A 16,973-nucleotide genomic window follows, 5' to 3' on the forward strand; every position below is an offset into this window, starting at 1 on the left:
AACACACAACATTACATACTCTATGCTTATTTGTTTTCTTAAAATAAGACATTTTCCTAGGGTTAAGACTGTTTATATACGATTTTGTCTTTGTAACCAATACTTGTATCACATTCTCTATTTTCCCTGTAGTTTTACCAGTATTTGTTTCCCTCTCATAACGTTTCATATACATATAGAAGTGAATCATTTTGAAGTTCATCAAAATAAACGTGACACCTAGTTTTTCAATCTAATCAACAGAACCACATTCACAGAGAAAAACTCAAGTCCAATCAGTTCTGTAGCTATAATGAGGTCAATATCAATTACCACTGTAGTATGAAGCAATGTATAATTACTATTATTTTCCAAAACGTAATGACAGCGTGGAGAGATGCCACTTCACGCTTTGTAAATGCGTCCAAATTAATTTTGATCTAGACTATCTGGCTAAATATGTTGCTACAGTATGTATTAAGCCGCCACAACATATTTAAATTCTTAATGGCAAATCGATTTAACTACCACACTAACATTTCAAATATATCACCGTAGGTATTCAGCTGGATGTGTTATGTCAAAACATCTAAAAGAGAGCAAACAATATTTTAAAACAAGAAACTTCACTGGATATACAGTAGGTGGAAAAGCAGAATTAAAAAAAAACACCGGATTGATTACATTAATAAGGTTGCGTGCAAATGAACTTGAAGTCTCCCCTCGGAGACAGAAGTATGTGCCAATAAAACTATTCTTGTCCACAAAAAAATCACTTGACAACTACAGTAAATTTAGCTCAAAGGTTGGAGAGTTGAAACAGTGAGCTCACTGCGATGAGGGAAGCCTTATATCTCGCGAGAACCCCGCTCCTCTCCAAGCTCGCTCGGTGCTGCTGCCTCTGTCGCCGTTGCTGCTATTGCTGTGGATTTGATTGACAGGCAACATGTCGGTGTGGAAGCAGAGAGCCGGGATGCAGCTGTTGGCACGAGAGACAGAGAGCACCTGCACACAGTGCTTACACCAATAATATTAAAACGCCGTCTCGTCTCTGTCCATTGTGCAATGCTGAGCTAAATACTTAACTCTTACTTATTTAAGCCTCCAAAATGCTCCATGGAGCCAGCTGAAGCAGACGCTCTGTTTTAAATGTATTTCTCCTGAATTTCTGTTATATTGTGTCTGACTGAGCCCTCAACATCAGTACCGCTGCCTACCTGAACTGCTCTGATGAAACCAAGCAGTTCCACTTCGGCAGGAGATAAAAAAGGAAGACTACAATGGAGTCGCCGTCAAAATAATATCTTTTTAAACAACAGCAACAACAAAAAAACATTTTGATTAATAAAATTAGTTTAATTTAATTTATTTCCGATTTAATTTATTTTGGAATTCTTACTGTATTTTTTTTATCATTTGTGGGGGTTTTTTCCCCTCCCATCAGATTCTTTTGTAATTCAGACTAAATAAAACCAGAGTTAGACAAGGGGATCCGTGCTCGCAAACTATGGATGAGGAAAATATGACAAAAAGCGAAGAGCATCATTTGAGTTTGCAAAAAGCCTTGCAGCAGTGCGAACTGGTGCAAAATATGATAGACATCAGCATCTCCAGTTTGGAGGGACTGAGGACCAAATGTGCCACATCCAACGACTTGACACAAAAAGAAATAAGAACCCTGGAGGTAAGCTTGAAATTAACTCGTGTTTTAATTATTATTGCAACCAAATTCGTGCGCATTGAAGACAGGAGGTGCTTCTGCTTATTAATTTCTTCATTTGCGGTTTTTCCAGTAAAATAGTTCAGTGGATGGCTTTTAAAATCCCGGTTTTCGCCTTTTTGTGCCGATATTTGTTTATTTATCTGGGTTGGCGTGCAGTGTAATAAATTAAGAAGCTGCAGTCAGCCGATATGAGCTTGCGCATTCTGCAGGTGGTGGAGAAAGGTGGCTCAAGCGTTTTATTTCTAAGCAGATTTTCTCTGCAAAACGCTGAGGCCTGAATTGTTTCTAAGCATTTCTAAGCTACACAGACGACCGCATTACCTTGGCTGTACAGTACGATTTGTGGCAGCGATCCCAGTACAGCGACGCTTTTTTTTCCATTTGTATTTCTTTTGAAAGGTTTGATTTTTTTTTTAAATGGTCGTTGACCCATTTGTAGCAAATGAGAGGGAATCCTAACAAAAACCCAGCGTTGCGTAATAGATGTGGCTACTGGCCTTGTGTGTTTATAATTGTGAAGCTATGTGTTTCGTGAAGGCTTTGTAAATATTAAAGAAGTGATGCATTCATATTACACATGTTCTTGTCTGTTATTTAAACCTGCGATTCCCTTATGGCCACGTCTGTAGGCGGGGAATTTTAAAACATTCACAGAGGCTCGCAATCAAGGATTGAAGCGGGGTCGTGTGTCTCTGTACTTTGAGTGCATTTGTTTTACCACAGCTGGACAAAAATGAGAAAAAAAAAACATTCTTGTATTTTTTCAAACGCAACAGATATTTTAATTATCAATACAATGTGAAATATTTCTTAATGTTTTTAGTTTTTTTTACCGACCTCCTCTTGTTCTCTTGCACGCAAGACACAGGTTTGGCCGTTTTCAGATGTAGCAGAGGGTAGTACCCTCCCACGGGCCCCGTTTAATCAATGCCTTGGAAATGTAAATAACTTTAACTTATTTTCATGCACACTGCGAACTTTTTAGCTCATGTTCATCATAAATGACACTTGGCCAAACACAGTGACATTCAGTAGGATTCATGTTCATGTTGTAAACTACATGGCTGACTTGGTTTACACAAATACGTTTCTGAAGTAATACTAAGTAAGTTATGAAGCGTATAAACTCATCTCTTTTTATGATTTTCCACGAATTATTTAAAAAAAAACGTTTCATTAGACAGAGTGTTTGCTAATTTAGTCAGAATACAGTTCTAAAGTAATGGTACAGACTCACTCTGGTTGTGGTCCAGCTTTGGGGTATTAATTTAAGTACAGTAGTTATCATCTTAACTGTACCGATTTATCAAGGATATTCATCTGTGGAAGAAGTTCAACTTCAACGGCTGGATTGCGATTCTCAAGGTTTGCAGTTGCGCACATGCCATTAACTTATTTGGCTGCATTTATCCAAAGTGACTTATGTTTTCCACCCATTTTCACATCTACAGTACATCTACAGCAGGTATTTATTACTCAGTTTGTGTGCAGTACCTTGATCAAGGCTACAACCATAGTGCCTGGCCTGGGATTTGAACCCACAATGTTCCAGTGTCAAATACAGAGTCCTAACCAACACTCCTCACAGTATGCACTAATTATTTGTAGTTTACACAACATCCACTGTTACTGTATTTGTGTTATCAAAGATAAAACTTATAAGAATATTTTTTGTGAAGGTATACATTTCCAGGGTGTTTTTTTCCTTGTTTACAGCTTATTAATGTACTTTTAATATGTTGTTATTATGGGAATTATGAAACAAAGGGGAGGAAGATGGTATAAAGGAAAGTGAAATCACTGGAATTTTACAGTATGTGTCCTTTCTTATGCTCTTTGCTTGATTTTCTTCATGCTGATTTCAGATGGCAGAAGTTACCTGTTTGTGAGTTTTCTCCTGGTACATGTACATGTTTTAGTGTTTAAGTTGCACAGTGAGGTTGTTCACTGTATTGCTTTGTGCTTTAGTTATTTAACACCTTTATTTTAGTTAACACCTTATAGTTAATCACACTAAACTCTCCTGCTTTGTGTAGTTTGCACAGAATGCTTAGTATATAACAATAGTTTGTAGTTTGCACAGATAGTATAAGAGATTTTTTTCACTGTAGCTGATGATTATTTCTTGTAGAAACATTAAACGAAAAGAGCCATTGACTATATTTTTATAGTAGTAACAATAGCAGTATTAGAAACTGAAAAGCTTAGGGAAGGGTTCAGGCTATCAAAGCAACAAATGAGAACAAAAAAAATTCAAGAAAGTTCAGAACTGTTCGCAAAACAGGTAGCTCAATGTTCAAAATATGACCATGACAAGATCAAAATTAATCACAGAGTCACAAAACTGGGCCCTGATATCCACATTTAAGAAGGGTTTTACTGGTCTCTTAAATTTTTTTACAACTTCCGAACTGAGGAAAAGGGATACATTGTTCCAGATAACAGAGAAATTTGCACACTTTGACCCCCATCCACTTGTCTTAAACTGTTAATTTTTTTTAGGAAAGTCCAACTGTCCTCGTGACTCTACAGAACCTGGATTGGGCACACAAAGGTCCAACACAATGTTGGTGAAAGCATAAAGCAATATGTTGTGTTACTTAAGCTACTATAAGATAAAAGGTATCTTAATTGTTTTGAAACAGGATGCGGATTTCTATTTTTCTGTGTGTTTGTGTTGAAGTGAAACCAGCCTTTTGAAATTCACACTGTGGAGAATCAGGTTGTTACATGAAAGGCAGGATTCATTGTGCTACAGCGATAAAGATGGTGCCGGGACATGATGACCATGGTTCCTTCTAAATTGCTGGTGTTAAATTGTGTGTGCTATCATGGCAATATAAGAATGGTTACAACTGAGAGGAGTCCATTTGGTTCCTAGAAGCTAATCAATCTGAAGACCTCATTCAGTTGTTTCTTGAAAGAAGCCAGGGTCTTGGCTAGCTTATTGCAGATCCCCCCTTTGTGTAAAAAAGTACCTCATGTGCACAGTTTCAAACTACACAGCCCTGTAGTTTCCACCTATATCTTCCAGTTTGCATATTGTAAATGAGAATACTGTAGTGTATATTAGCAGTGCCCCAGCTAGGATTCGAACCCACAGTCTCCTAGGTTACACGTCTGAGGTGCCGGCCACTAAACCACGCTGCTGTTGACAATGTAGGGAGGAATAATGAATACTGCTGAATGGCACAAGCCTTTTAGAGTCCCCTGCCCATGAGTGTTTTAAGATATACTTTTCACAGTAGAAGAAAACACATTTATTATTATAGAGCTTTTAGACTTCAGCCTGTTGTAGTGATTGTTGGCAAACAATTGTTCAGCTATAGGGTCTTGATCATGTATATGTAGACTATATTGAAGCCATAACTTGTGCTACCAAAGTTAAAACGAGAACTGAGGCTGTTGAAAAGTCAAGTGAAATCACTGGAATTTCATCAGGAGGATCTCCTATGACCATTTAATTGTATTGATCAGGCTGATTTTCAGATGGCAGGAGTTATCTGATTTTGAGTTTGCTCCTCATATATGTACACATTGTAGCTTGTTGAAGTTGACTGTGCAAAGTTAGATTATGGACTGTATTGCTTTGGACATCATTGACTATAGCTCCAACTATAAGATATTAATTTAATAAACACTCAAGGGTATTTAAACATAATACATTAACATTCCAGGGCCTCCTTCAAAACAAGTTGTTGGTTTTGTGTATAGTATTGTTCTGTATGTAGTATCTGCTTGGAGTTCTCCCCATGTTTGCATGGGTTTCCTGCAGGTGCTCTGGTTTCCTCTCACACTCCTAAAACATACAGTACTAGTACTGTAGGTTAAATGGCTTCTGGGAAGATTGGCCCTAGGTGTGAGAGACTGTGTTTTATCAAGAGATGGACTGGTGTCCTGTCCAGGGTGTATCCTGCCTACCAACGTCACCAGTTGATATGCCTAAAGTATGATTACTAAAGAACAAACATTTGAGGGAGCAGAAATTTTTAGACGATCCTATGTTTTATTCCCATTTTATTTCTGATACATACTGTAACAGAGCCACTGTTGAGTTTTCATTTTGCAGTAGGATGGTGATTTGAGTTAGGTGGCAGACCTGTGTCAAGCGGGTGTCAAGGGAAAAAAGAAGATTGCATCCCTGAGTCTAAAAATACACACGAGGAATTGATCTGTGCTTTCTGTTGCATTCTGTTATAATTATACAACTAAATCTATGAACCAAACGATTAGTGTAAAGTACAATAAACAGATGGACTGCGGACCAAGATCACACTTGTCATACCAAAGCATGTGCTCAACTTCTCTCAGCTTAGATTTTAAAAGGAAAAAAAAATGTCATTGGTTGCTACATACGAACTTTTTTAATAATTTAAAAATGCTTATGTGAGAAAAGATGAGCCAAGTTAGCCCAAGAGCCAAACAGATCTGGCACTGCCCCAGTTCCAAGACATTTGTGTTTGTCCTGAGGTCCAGGGTACTCTGCATACAGTATGTCACCCAGCTTGCACCAATGATATAATGATTGCCAGTGACTGCAACGAGCCTCTCTGAATTTCTCCCTCGAAAAGACAAAACTGTCCGAACATGGTCCCACAACGGAGGTACAAGATGAGTCTCCGAGCTTCCGTTTTATTCCTATACAGAAGCCTGAGTGCAAACCTCTCTAACATGGTCAGTGAAACTGGAAAATTGAGTTCTCTGCGGACATCATCCTGCAAGTCACATAAAATCAAGTTGTAGTCTGCGTAATTAAGTGTTTATAAGGCAGGATGTCGGGAAGGTATGACTGGGAGCCCCGTCTGCCCTCTCATCTTTGTGGTGTTTTTCTTTTTTTTTGTGAGTTTGAATGTGTTATCTGTGAGATGGCATTGTTGTAATGGTCCTATCTGTACTGCCGTTCTCACAAATGGAGAGGTGCTTTTGAGCTGTTTATGGACCTTACTTGTAGAGCTTTTAATGGCCAAAGAAAACGGTTTAAACGAATTGTACTTACTTCAATTAAGCTGTGGTGTATGCAGAACTGTAAAGGGAGGCATCAACGTGTAATTATCTCTGAGCACAATCTTGACAAGGTTGGTCATGCAACTGTACAGGCATTTCCTATTGAAATGTAACTACTGTAAATGTATTTTATAGGAAATCAAGCTTGCTGTTTTCTCTTTGCAGATGACTGGATTTATGCTTGGTTACATTTGTGAAATGATGAGCAGACACCGCAACCTTGGTTGGCTGGTGGTTTCCTATGTGTATGATTTCACTTTAAGCTTTTGTTCTGAGTCTTTAAATTGTTAAGCGATTAAAAGAAAAGTCTTGCCTGGTTGTGTTTTCTGCTTAGTTTTCTGGTTGAGACCCTGCAATGCTCTCAGGCTCAACACTGTGTGTGCTGTCAGGCAGCAGACCTTTTAATATAAAGGGGGAAGAAGATCAAAGCTGCAGACAGTGGTCAAGTAAGATGAGGGTGTTTTGCTGTCTGTTGAACTTCTGATCTACCTTCAAAATGCTGCAGCAGCTCAAAGCTGGAAGGTTTTGTACTTTCTCTTCAGAAGTAGAGAGTTAAACTAAACAGTTGCATAGAATGATGTTATTGTCAACTATCTATAATGAAACGCAATAAAAAAATCATAGAACCCGGGTGCAAGATAATGCAACAGCAAGGAAAATCATATCTCTACGTATGCAAATCTTTGAAGATGTTAATGATGAATTTACCTGTCTCATTTTTAATCATTTTATTATTTATTTTAAAAGTCTCCTAATTTCAAACAGGTGCAGATATTTAAGGTGCATATGTTTCATACTGGCCTGTCTTCATCAGCCTTCTTCATACCCAATCTGCCTTTAATTTATGCCCATTTGTACAAGTGGAATTATTAGGCAAGTAATCTGAGTTAAACACAGCAATGTACAACAACAGTGTCCCTATCCAGGATTTAAATCTACAATCTTCCAGTTCTGAGACTAGTAGCATCACCTTCCTCTGCACTGCTGTGATTGAAAGAAATTTTAAAGCTTACAGTATGTGACCCAGGCATGCATGTTCAATAAATACATTTTATTGCAAAAGTGCTTAGGAAACTGTATAACAGATTATAAGTTATCTGTGGTCTTGATGAGCAATCGTCCCATGATTAAGCAACTGTTTTTTTCATTAGTTATCAGCTTGTAACTATTATAAAGTAGAAAGTGGAAAACATAGCCCTAATGTACCATGAAACAGTGGTAGAGTTTGATATTTTTAAGAAATAGTTCTGTTCTATACAGGGTGGCACAATGGCAAGCCGTTAGTGCTGCTACTACACAGTACTTGAGTCTGAGTCTGAAATAAGGCTGAGGCATCTTCTGTGTGGAGTTTACTTATTTTCCATGTGGGTTTTCTTTTGGCATTCCGGTTTCCAGTCAACTTCTAAGACATGTTGGCTTGGTTAAATTAGTGAGTCTTAATTTTCTGTCTGTCAGTGTGTGTGTGTGTGTGTGTGTGAAGTGGCCACTATGTGGCCTCTGGGTAGACTTGCTTGTTGTAACCCTTACAAGGAATAAATTACATTTCTATTTATGCAGACACTTAAGCAGCACGGGTTATAGAGAGAATCTCAATCTGATTTGATTGGTGCTAGTTCACGTCTTTAAAGTTAAACAAGCTGGATTGGTAGCAGCTAACTTTATAATGAAATTAGTCTGACTTTGTGCTTGGCCAACCCTTTTATAGTGCTCTGCTCTGGAAAAGCACCATCATGACATCATCATCAAGGGAGAAAAGCAATCCAATTTGCACAGCACATATTCTTTTTTAAAATCCTGGCAAGGATTACGTGCCTCTGATGGCAGTATTTCCTGAAATATTAAACAATGGAAGGATGTACTTAGATGACACTAAAAATTATATTTCTTTTTTTTATTATTGACTCGTTAAAAGTCTTTGGAGAGTTCTACGTAAGTGTAGACTTACTTATATAATTTACATATGCTGCCAATCAAAAGACATGAGCACTCTGGAGCCTGAAATGCTTATGAGAGAGATAAGTAACCAGAATGTTTGTGTTTTATGAAGCATGCACTCCCTGCCTTCTTTGCTGACCACCTAATAAAATCAACATGTTGAGATTTAAACTTGCAAATATGTGCAATATTTAAATTTCCTGAAGAGCTGCTTTAAATCTTGGGGATTATTTTTGACCATCAACCAGTGGGTTTGAATACATCATTTTTTTATGTGTTTCTTCCTATTCATGTACTCAGTAACTTAATCTTGTATTTTGTGTTTAAATAGAGACCTGAGCTGTTGTTTATATATTTTATTGTAACTCAAATGTTTTAATCAAAAGCAATATACTGTTAGAATCCGCCCTCGGTAGCTGTGACCCTTGGTCCTGCTCATACTCTAAGACAATACAAATATAATGCCAGTGATGACTTTTGTAAAAAAAAAATCTATTATCTAAAGTTGCATCTACTGTAGGTGCACTGAAGTGGACAGTCACTCTGTCTAGGAAATAGTCACATCTTGTCCCCACTTGCCCCTACTGTCTCACTACCAGTCTCTAGCATTGGTTGTTACTGAAAATGAATAAACTCATTGACTTTTCAGGAAGGATGCTTCCTTTGTTATACAAGGTTTATTTAATTATTTCTAGGAAATAAATATTTTTAAATATTTATGTTTCACTACCTCTATTAAACAATAGCAAATAAGCTCAAAGGTTAGGGAGAACTATTTTGGTTTGCAGTAAGTACAACAATGTCTTTGAATTGTTTTTTACTGTTCAAAGGTTTTTAAGTTTTTCAGTATGATCCCAGCAGCACTATGTCTCTGATGTCAGAAAACGTATGCTGGCAGTTTTAATTTGTGTAGCGAAATTCTAAAAAAACGTTTTGTTGTATATTTCCCACAGAAGCTGTGTTTTCTGAAAGTAGTTTTCTAAGTCTGTTTTGCAGAATTTGTAGCTGGAGACAGTGTTTATTTATATTAATTCATGTAATATTTAAAATATTGACTGAATTTGTATATGTGTAACATTTAAAAAAAAATTAGAATGTTTATTATCATTTAGCGGTGCTCCCTGTCTTGAACACTTTGTTCAATTTAAACATATAAGCATATCAAGTAAAAGGACAGCATACAAAAATGTATGCATAACTCATTTTTAACTTTAAGTGTCCTTTGCAAATGTTTTTTTACTGTGTCTAGACAGATCCAGGGAATCTCGGATTTTGTCTTTTCTTACTGGCAGTTTGTGGATGAATGCGTGCTCTTTACCCTGTAAACACAAACCACAAATGTACAATACTATTTCAATAAAAAGGCATTTGATGACCCCTGGCAGTTGTGCAGCTGTATATAGCAATATTTTTAAATTGAAGGATGTTCCCCTTCCAGTAAATTATGAAAGGGGAATAGATTAAAAGGCATTTTATTGAGCTATCTGTTTCTGGGAGTATAAATGTAAGCACAATGTCCAGAGACATCAGGCAGTGCATTTACTTACTGAGTTAGCTTCTGTCTGGTTGTCTTTCACTTGCAGATAAAGATACCATCTGAGCATTCATCCAAATTCATCTTTAATTAGGACTCAAAAGAGATTTAAATCAAGCAGACTCTCCCATGTTCATTGTTTTACCTCTTATTCATTATTATAAAACAATGTCTGTGTGTTTGTGAGTGTTTGTGAGTTCAAACACATTTTAATTGTGAAATCACTGCCTTCTTTTCAGTTATGTCTGTTTTTGTCAAAATAAATCTTGTACAGGAAATTGGTAAGAAAAGTTTTTTTGTTCTGAGGGTTGAACTCCCTTTGGGACTCAGTTTGTTCCACCTGTAACCTGCTGAGAAGTGTGTCTGTGTGTCTGTGTGTGTGTGAGAGAGAGAGAGAGTCATGGAGGTTGGTGCTTTGCTACTCAGTGTGACTGTCTTTGTGGATAAATGAGCTGAGCAATTTTATATTTACTATGTTTTTTTATTAATCAGAACAAACTGTATACAGTACTATGTATGTATGTATCTCCTAGCATCCAGGTGTACTGTACATTCCTAAAAAATACAGATGTAATAAAAAGTGCACTCCTTAAAGAGATGCCATAAATATGTTTATTGCAACTATGTCCATTGATATTAGTTGCAAAAGCCCAGGCCCAAGTCCAGAGTAGAAGCTCAGGTAATAGTAATAATAATCATAATCATAATAATAATAATAATAATAAACTTTATTTTATATAGTGCCTTTAAAGGTGGCTTCTCAAAGAGCTTTACAGAAAAACAACAGCAACAACAACAATGAAAAAAACAGCTACGATAAAAAAATACACAAGATAAACACAATTAGAATGTGTGGTACTAAATACAGTAGGTGCAGAGGGGTAAAGAATGGACCCAGTTAAGTAAGGGCTCTTCTAAAGAAGAAGGTTTTAAGTCTGGATTTGAAGGAGTTTAGAGAAGGTGACTCTCTGATATCCTTAGGGAGAGAGTTCCAGAGCTTTGGGGCATTACAGGGGAAGGGCTTGTCACCCATAGAGTGTAGATGGGCTTGGAGGACAGATAGGAAACCAGAATAAGAAGATTGAAGGTTGCAAGGTGGGGAGTAGGGGGATAATAGCTCAGACAGGTACTGAGGTGCCAAGCCATGCAGAGCCTTATAGGTGAGCAGGAGGATTTTGAAGTCGACACAAAACTTGACAGGAAGCCAGTGCAAGGACTCCAGGACAGGAGTAATGTGATCACTTGCACTAGACCTGGTCAGGATTCTGGCTGCCAAGTTTTGGACATACTGGAGTTTGTTCAATGTGGATTTAGATACCCCAGCGAGTAGAGCATTACAGTAGTCAATTCGGGAGAACACAAATGTGTTGATCACATTTTTCAGCCACTTTTCAGCCACAGTTAGTGATAACATAGGGCATAGTCTAGCCATATTCCTGAGGTGAAAGAAAGATGTATTGACAATATGCTGCACATGTGGATTGTATGTCAAACCTGAATCAAATATCACCCCAAGGTTTTTCAATTTATACTGAAGCTCAAGTACAGAACCATCTACAGATAGGGTTACAGGATTGGCTTTACAAAGTTGATGGAGGGTGCCAATAAACCTGACTTCAGTCTTGTCACAGTTAAGATGAAGGAATTTTGAGTCATCCAATTTTTATGTCAGAGATGCAATTAGAAAGAATAGAGACAGCCACATTAGTGTCAGGTTTGGTATGCATGTATATCTGAGTATCATCAGCATAGAAATGATAGTTGAGGCCATGTGATCTTAAAAGCTAACCAAGTGGAAACATGTAAATGCTGAAAAGTAGGGGGCCCAGTATTGAACTCTGAGGAACACCAGACTTAACGAGACCAATTTCAGACCTAAATCCGCCAAACACAGTCTCAAGATGAGAAAGTAGGATATCATGGTTAACAGTGTTGAAGCAGCACTGATATCAAGAAGATTGAGAATAGAAAGAGAAAAAGAATCGGAAGCTATTAGAAGATCATTAGTGACTTTGACCAGGGCAGTTTCTGTGCTGTGAAGTTGTCAGAAAACAGATCGGAGGGGTTCGAAACAGTTATTTGCAATGAGGTGGTTATGTAGCTGAAATGTGACAGCACGTTCTAGAATTTTTGCAAGAAAGGGGAAGCTGGAGGTGGGGCAAATTTTTTTTAGATTGTCCAGAGCCATCTTAGGCTTTTTTGGCACGGGGGTAATGGCAGCAGTTTTGAGGACTGTTGGTACAACACCAGTGCTCAAGGATTCATTTATTATATTGAGGACAACAGGGCAGAGAGAACTGAAACAGGACTGAAATAAAATGGTGGGAATGGGATCTAATATAGAGGTGGTGGATTTCATATGTGAAACCAGTTCACTGAGGGATGCAGAGTCAAGAAGAGAGAAGTTGGAGAGAAGGGAACCAGAAAAGTTGGACAAGCAGGGAGAAGGTGTGGAAATGATATGCATTTTGGAAAGAATGTGATGCCGGATGTTGTCGATCTTGGAGCTAAAGAAATCTAAGAATGTGTTGCAAAGTTGAGATGAGGCAAGTAATGTGATGGGGCAGTTAGGCTTGAGCACACTGTTGATGGTGGAGAAAAGGTGTCTAGGGTTGTTATGGTGATTTTCAATGATGTGAGAGAAGTAGGTGGATCTAGCAGACTCTATCGTAACCTTATATTCAGACAAGTAACCTTTCCAGGCCTGATAATGTACGTTTAGGCCAGAAAGACACCACCGACGCTCAAGTTACCGGTGTGCTCAGGTGTATTGTTAATTTAAGATGTTGTATATTCTAGCTGTTGAGAGACATTAGGAATTGACTAATATAATATAAAGTACAATGATCGGTCCCATCACCTTTGAGATTTACATTTGCTTTTTCAACTCCAAATTAAGCCTCAGGTTGGTCAGATACAACTGCCATGGCCTTTATACATTTTCCTTACTCTAATGCTAGGAGGATAAAACAGAAAAAACATTACTACTGTATATAGTATATTTATTCAAATCCGGCATGTGTATTCAACATGATAACTGTTAATAAAAGTTCCTGTTTTTATAAATATTGTTTTCATCTCTGACTCTAGGCAGTTTACTAGATTGAATTTGCGTTTTGTGTTATACAAGTCCTTCAGAGGTCTCAAACTAGTATCATGGATTTACTGGATCTGAATACTCAGGGTAAAAATAACTTTGTTTACTACGCAGAGAACGAGGGGCCTGAATATTCTAATTAAAATTAATATTAATGAAATGTCAACAGCAAAAAACAACAACCTTTTGTTCCCTGCGTGCTTTTAAAGAAAAAGGATTGCCTCTTTTGGAAGTTTCAAAACAATATCTGTGGTATTTAACAATATAGAGAGTATTTATTAATGTCAGAATCTGAATGCTCCAGTCTTTCCACATTATTAATTTATTTAGTTCTTGATAGTCAATTTAGTTCAGAGCACCATGTTTTATTTTGGAAATGCAATACACATAAAAGACCAAACTGCAACTGAACACTGCTCATTTCTTTAAGCGTACTGACATTTTCTTGTTCATACTTTGCAATGGAACATTTGCATGAAGACAAAAATTTTACAGGCTTGAAATTAGTGTTTTGGGAATAAGTTGAGGACCGTTACTGAGTGGAAAAAATATCTGAATCTTTGGACTTGTAGTATTGAGTGATATACCAACTTACATGTTTTCTATAAACATTTGTACTACAAGATATGGCCTCATGATCAATCTTGAAGTACTAATGGTGGTAAAAAAAGTACTTTAGTAAGTACTGTTTCCTTTGTATGTACAAGCTCTGCAGTCACGAATTATCTATATCTTCGGGGAAAAGGTCAACAGCCTTACAGGTAAATTCCCTTTTGCTTGAAGCTTATTAATCTTTCATGTGCCATTCTAGTTAAATTTTAATGTGCTTTAAAGCAGTTAAGCAAAAAACAAAAATGAATGTAGAAAATAAAATATGAACAAGGAAAGATTAGTTTTTAGTAATAGGTGCATTTCCCCCTAGATGCTGGGACTACACTCTGACCAAAGGGCTCTTATTCAGTCTGCTACTGTACAGTACCTTTGATTGTGAAACCCCACTTTCTCTTTTTTCTAGTACTGTATTTATTAAAGTGAAGAGTTAAAGGGGAGGTGTATTCTTTATCCATAGTATTTAGGAACTAAATGTGAACTTGGAAGACAAACTTGTTTACTTGTTTTTCCCCTGTTTGTGCCTATTTGAAAAATACATTCACGTGAAATGTAGAAAAAACGGCTTTCGGCGCCTAGTAGTCCAAGTGTCTTGTTTCTAGGAGTCCTTTCATAGAAATATGTTGTAGCCCATGCCAGGTAAATGTGTAAAATGACATGCTGATTCTGTCTGGGGTGTTTGTTTTCTGTCTGCTTTGAATGTCACCAAAAATATACAGAACTGTCCCAGCATGAATTGTTTCTTCAAAACATTCTCGCAGCTGACTGCAGCAAAGTGTGTGAAGGCACTGTCCCCTCTAGTCCTTGTAGTGTTACTGTAGTTCACTAGCACAGATCTCACACAGCTGCTTTCTTCAGAACATCAGAAAGGCCACAGATGACAACAGGATATTTGGCCATAAAACTCACCTGGGTCTGCTTCTCTTGTCTTACTGCTATTGCAGGTTGTTGCTAGCATCACATGCCCCCCAAAGTACGAAATAAATTCAATGACCTCATTCCCCCAGCCTAGAAATGAACACAGGACCCTGGGACAGGTCCATATCATGTATGGAACAAGCAAGAAATCATGCACAGTAAAAATCAAATATAAGCTATATTCATTATTTTGTACTTCTTAAGTTGTCGTTGAGGAAAAAAATATTCTAGTACCGATTTAAAAAAAATAAAACAGCTGTAGTTTATTGCATCATTTTATTGTCTGTGACATACCTGCACATATAATACTGGGGTATGTGATCCATTTTTACAATACATTTCAATTGTAATAGTTCAGCAAAGCTTTGAAGAAAGAGTTTTTGTCTTTGGTGCCTAATACTGGAACTAAATTTTTGGCAAATTATTAAATGATCTGGGGGGTTTGTGACTCCTCAATACCAAAATTACAGGCATTCTGTAAATCTAATTAGGATATATGACTTTTAAAATTAAAAGTAATTCTGCTATCCTCTTTTGGATTGTGACTTATTTAATAGGAACATATGATGATTTGTAAGCAAATTAATTAATATTTTTGATTTACTATTGTTATGTGATGCTGATAAAAAGGCAAAACATGTTTTTTTGTGTTTTTTTACTTTAGAACTATTGTGCTTTCGGTAGCTCTTCACTCATGCTAGACAATTCAAAAGTTTTTAAAGAACAATTTCAAGAGTATTATGGTCTGTATCTTAAGCTCAGCAGATCCACACAGGTTTTATAAAGGACTGCAGCACTACAGTAAGAGACCAGCTGTCATCTGTTAGGAAAAATAGAACAAAATGAAAAATATTTAGTCATCAAATTGCATTGCCCTCTGACTCATGTGAGTTTATTATTGCCACAATAGTTTTTTTCCAAATTCAGAAATGGATTGATTGTCTTTTTTTGTATTCTGTGTATGAAATGCCATGTATTTACTGCAGTGGAAAGTAAAATTAGTCCTGACTCTAAGCATTTACAGCAAATTACATTTGAAACCTTACCTTCCTGACAAAAATATTGAGACTGTAGAATGCAAGCAGTAGGGTACTTTATGTTTCACTCATTTACACAATATCAGATCCACTGTTATCCAGATGGCAGAAAGACAGTCTCTGAGGTTTCGGCTGCTCTTTTTATAGCTTAACTCTCCTTTTTTCAAGATTCGATACCAGCTGTTGTGCACAACAACCAGGTATATTCCAAAATGAAGCTTACTTTGTAAATAAATAATATATTCCTCTTTTGTATATTAATTCCATTGTGCAAGGCTAAACACCATATCAGTTAGTACATGTCTTAATGCTCAAGAGTTTAATGTTAGAAGTTGTAGTCTGGAAAGTCCAAGTTATAGTGACCAACGTTCGGTTCCAGTGAAAAGTAACTTTGCCATTTCAGTCTTTTGTTTTCGATCTCTGTCTTTAATTGTCTATTTTTGTAAATTGTTTGTGGGTTAAATCATTAGAAAGAGAAAGAAGCCCCTTTTGACATAAACTAGTAATTCATCATTGCATTTCTGGCTAAAGACTGGTATTACATAGTGAATCCAAGAAAAACTCACCTCCTGTGTATCGGTTACCTTACTACAGACTAGTTCGCTGTTGTCTGGATGTTTTCATTTTTTGACAAAATCTATGTTTAAAAACAGGATAAAAAGAAAAACAAACTAATTGACTGGAATGGTAAGAATGTGATTAGAATGGTAAATTGACCATTTTTGTTTAAGTAGTTGATTTTTTAGATCATTTCTTAGAAAACTTCATATATTGTACAGGGTTGAAACTTGTAAGATAACTGGTATGTTATAATTAATCAATTTTTTCTCCTGATAAATTAATTTCACTAGATATTGTTATAAAGTAGTTCATACTGTGTATATTGTGTGTGCCAGTGTGTTGGTGGTAGCCTTGATACTGTTTCAGTCGGGGAAGAATTAACCTGTATTCTTTTAGGGTTTCTGGCTCCCTCTAGTGGTTGGAAATCTTCCATACAGTTTTGACTTCACACAAAGTTGGTTACAATATGACAAGTGCTTTCTGATTCTTTACCAACAGCCGTAAAAACCCAAACCAAGATGTTGCATGCAATTTTTTTTAAGGCTTGAATCTTACAATATTTTGATTTGCACTTAC

At 36.8% G+C, this 16,973-nt stretch overlaps 1 protein-coding gene across 1 annotated transcript in view; it reads left to right on the forward strand.

Moving 5' to 3' along the window:
* Positions 1-924: 924 nt before the first annotated feature.
* ksr2 (kinase suppressor of ras 2) overlaps positions 925-16,973 on the forward strand; it is a 90,131-nt gene continuing 74,082 nt past the window's right edge. The window contains exon 1 of the mRNA XM_088935892.1: positions 925-1,663. Coding sequence (XP_088792018.1) covers positions 1,487-1,663 — 177 coding nt within the window. The 5' untranslated portion in view covers positions 925-1,486. The remainder of the gene's footprint in view (positions 1,664-16,973) is intronic.

Source organism: Atractosteus spatula, chromosome 17 (assembly GCF_055471065.1).
Source record: "Atractosteus spatula isolate fAtrSpa1 chromosome 17, fAtrSpa1.hap1, whole genome shotgun sequence".
Classification (NCBI taxonomy): domain Eukaryota; kingdom Metazoa; phylum Chordata; class Actinopteri; order Semionotiformes; family Lepisosteidae; genus Atractosteus; species Atractosteus spatula.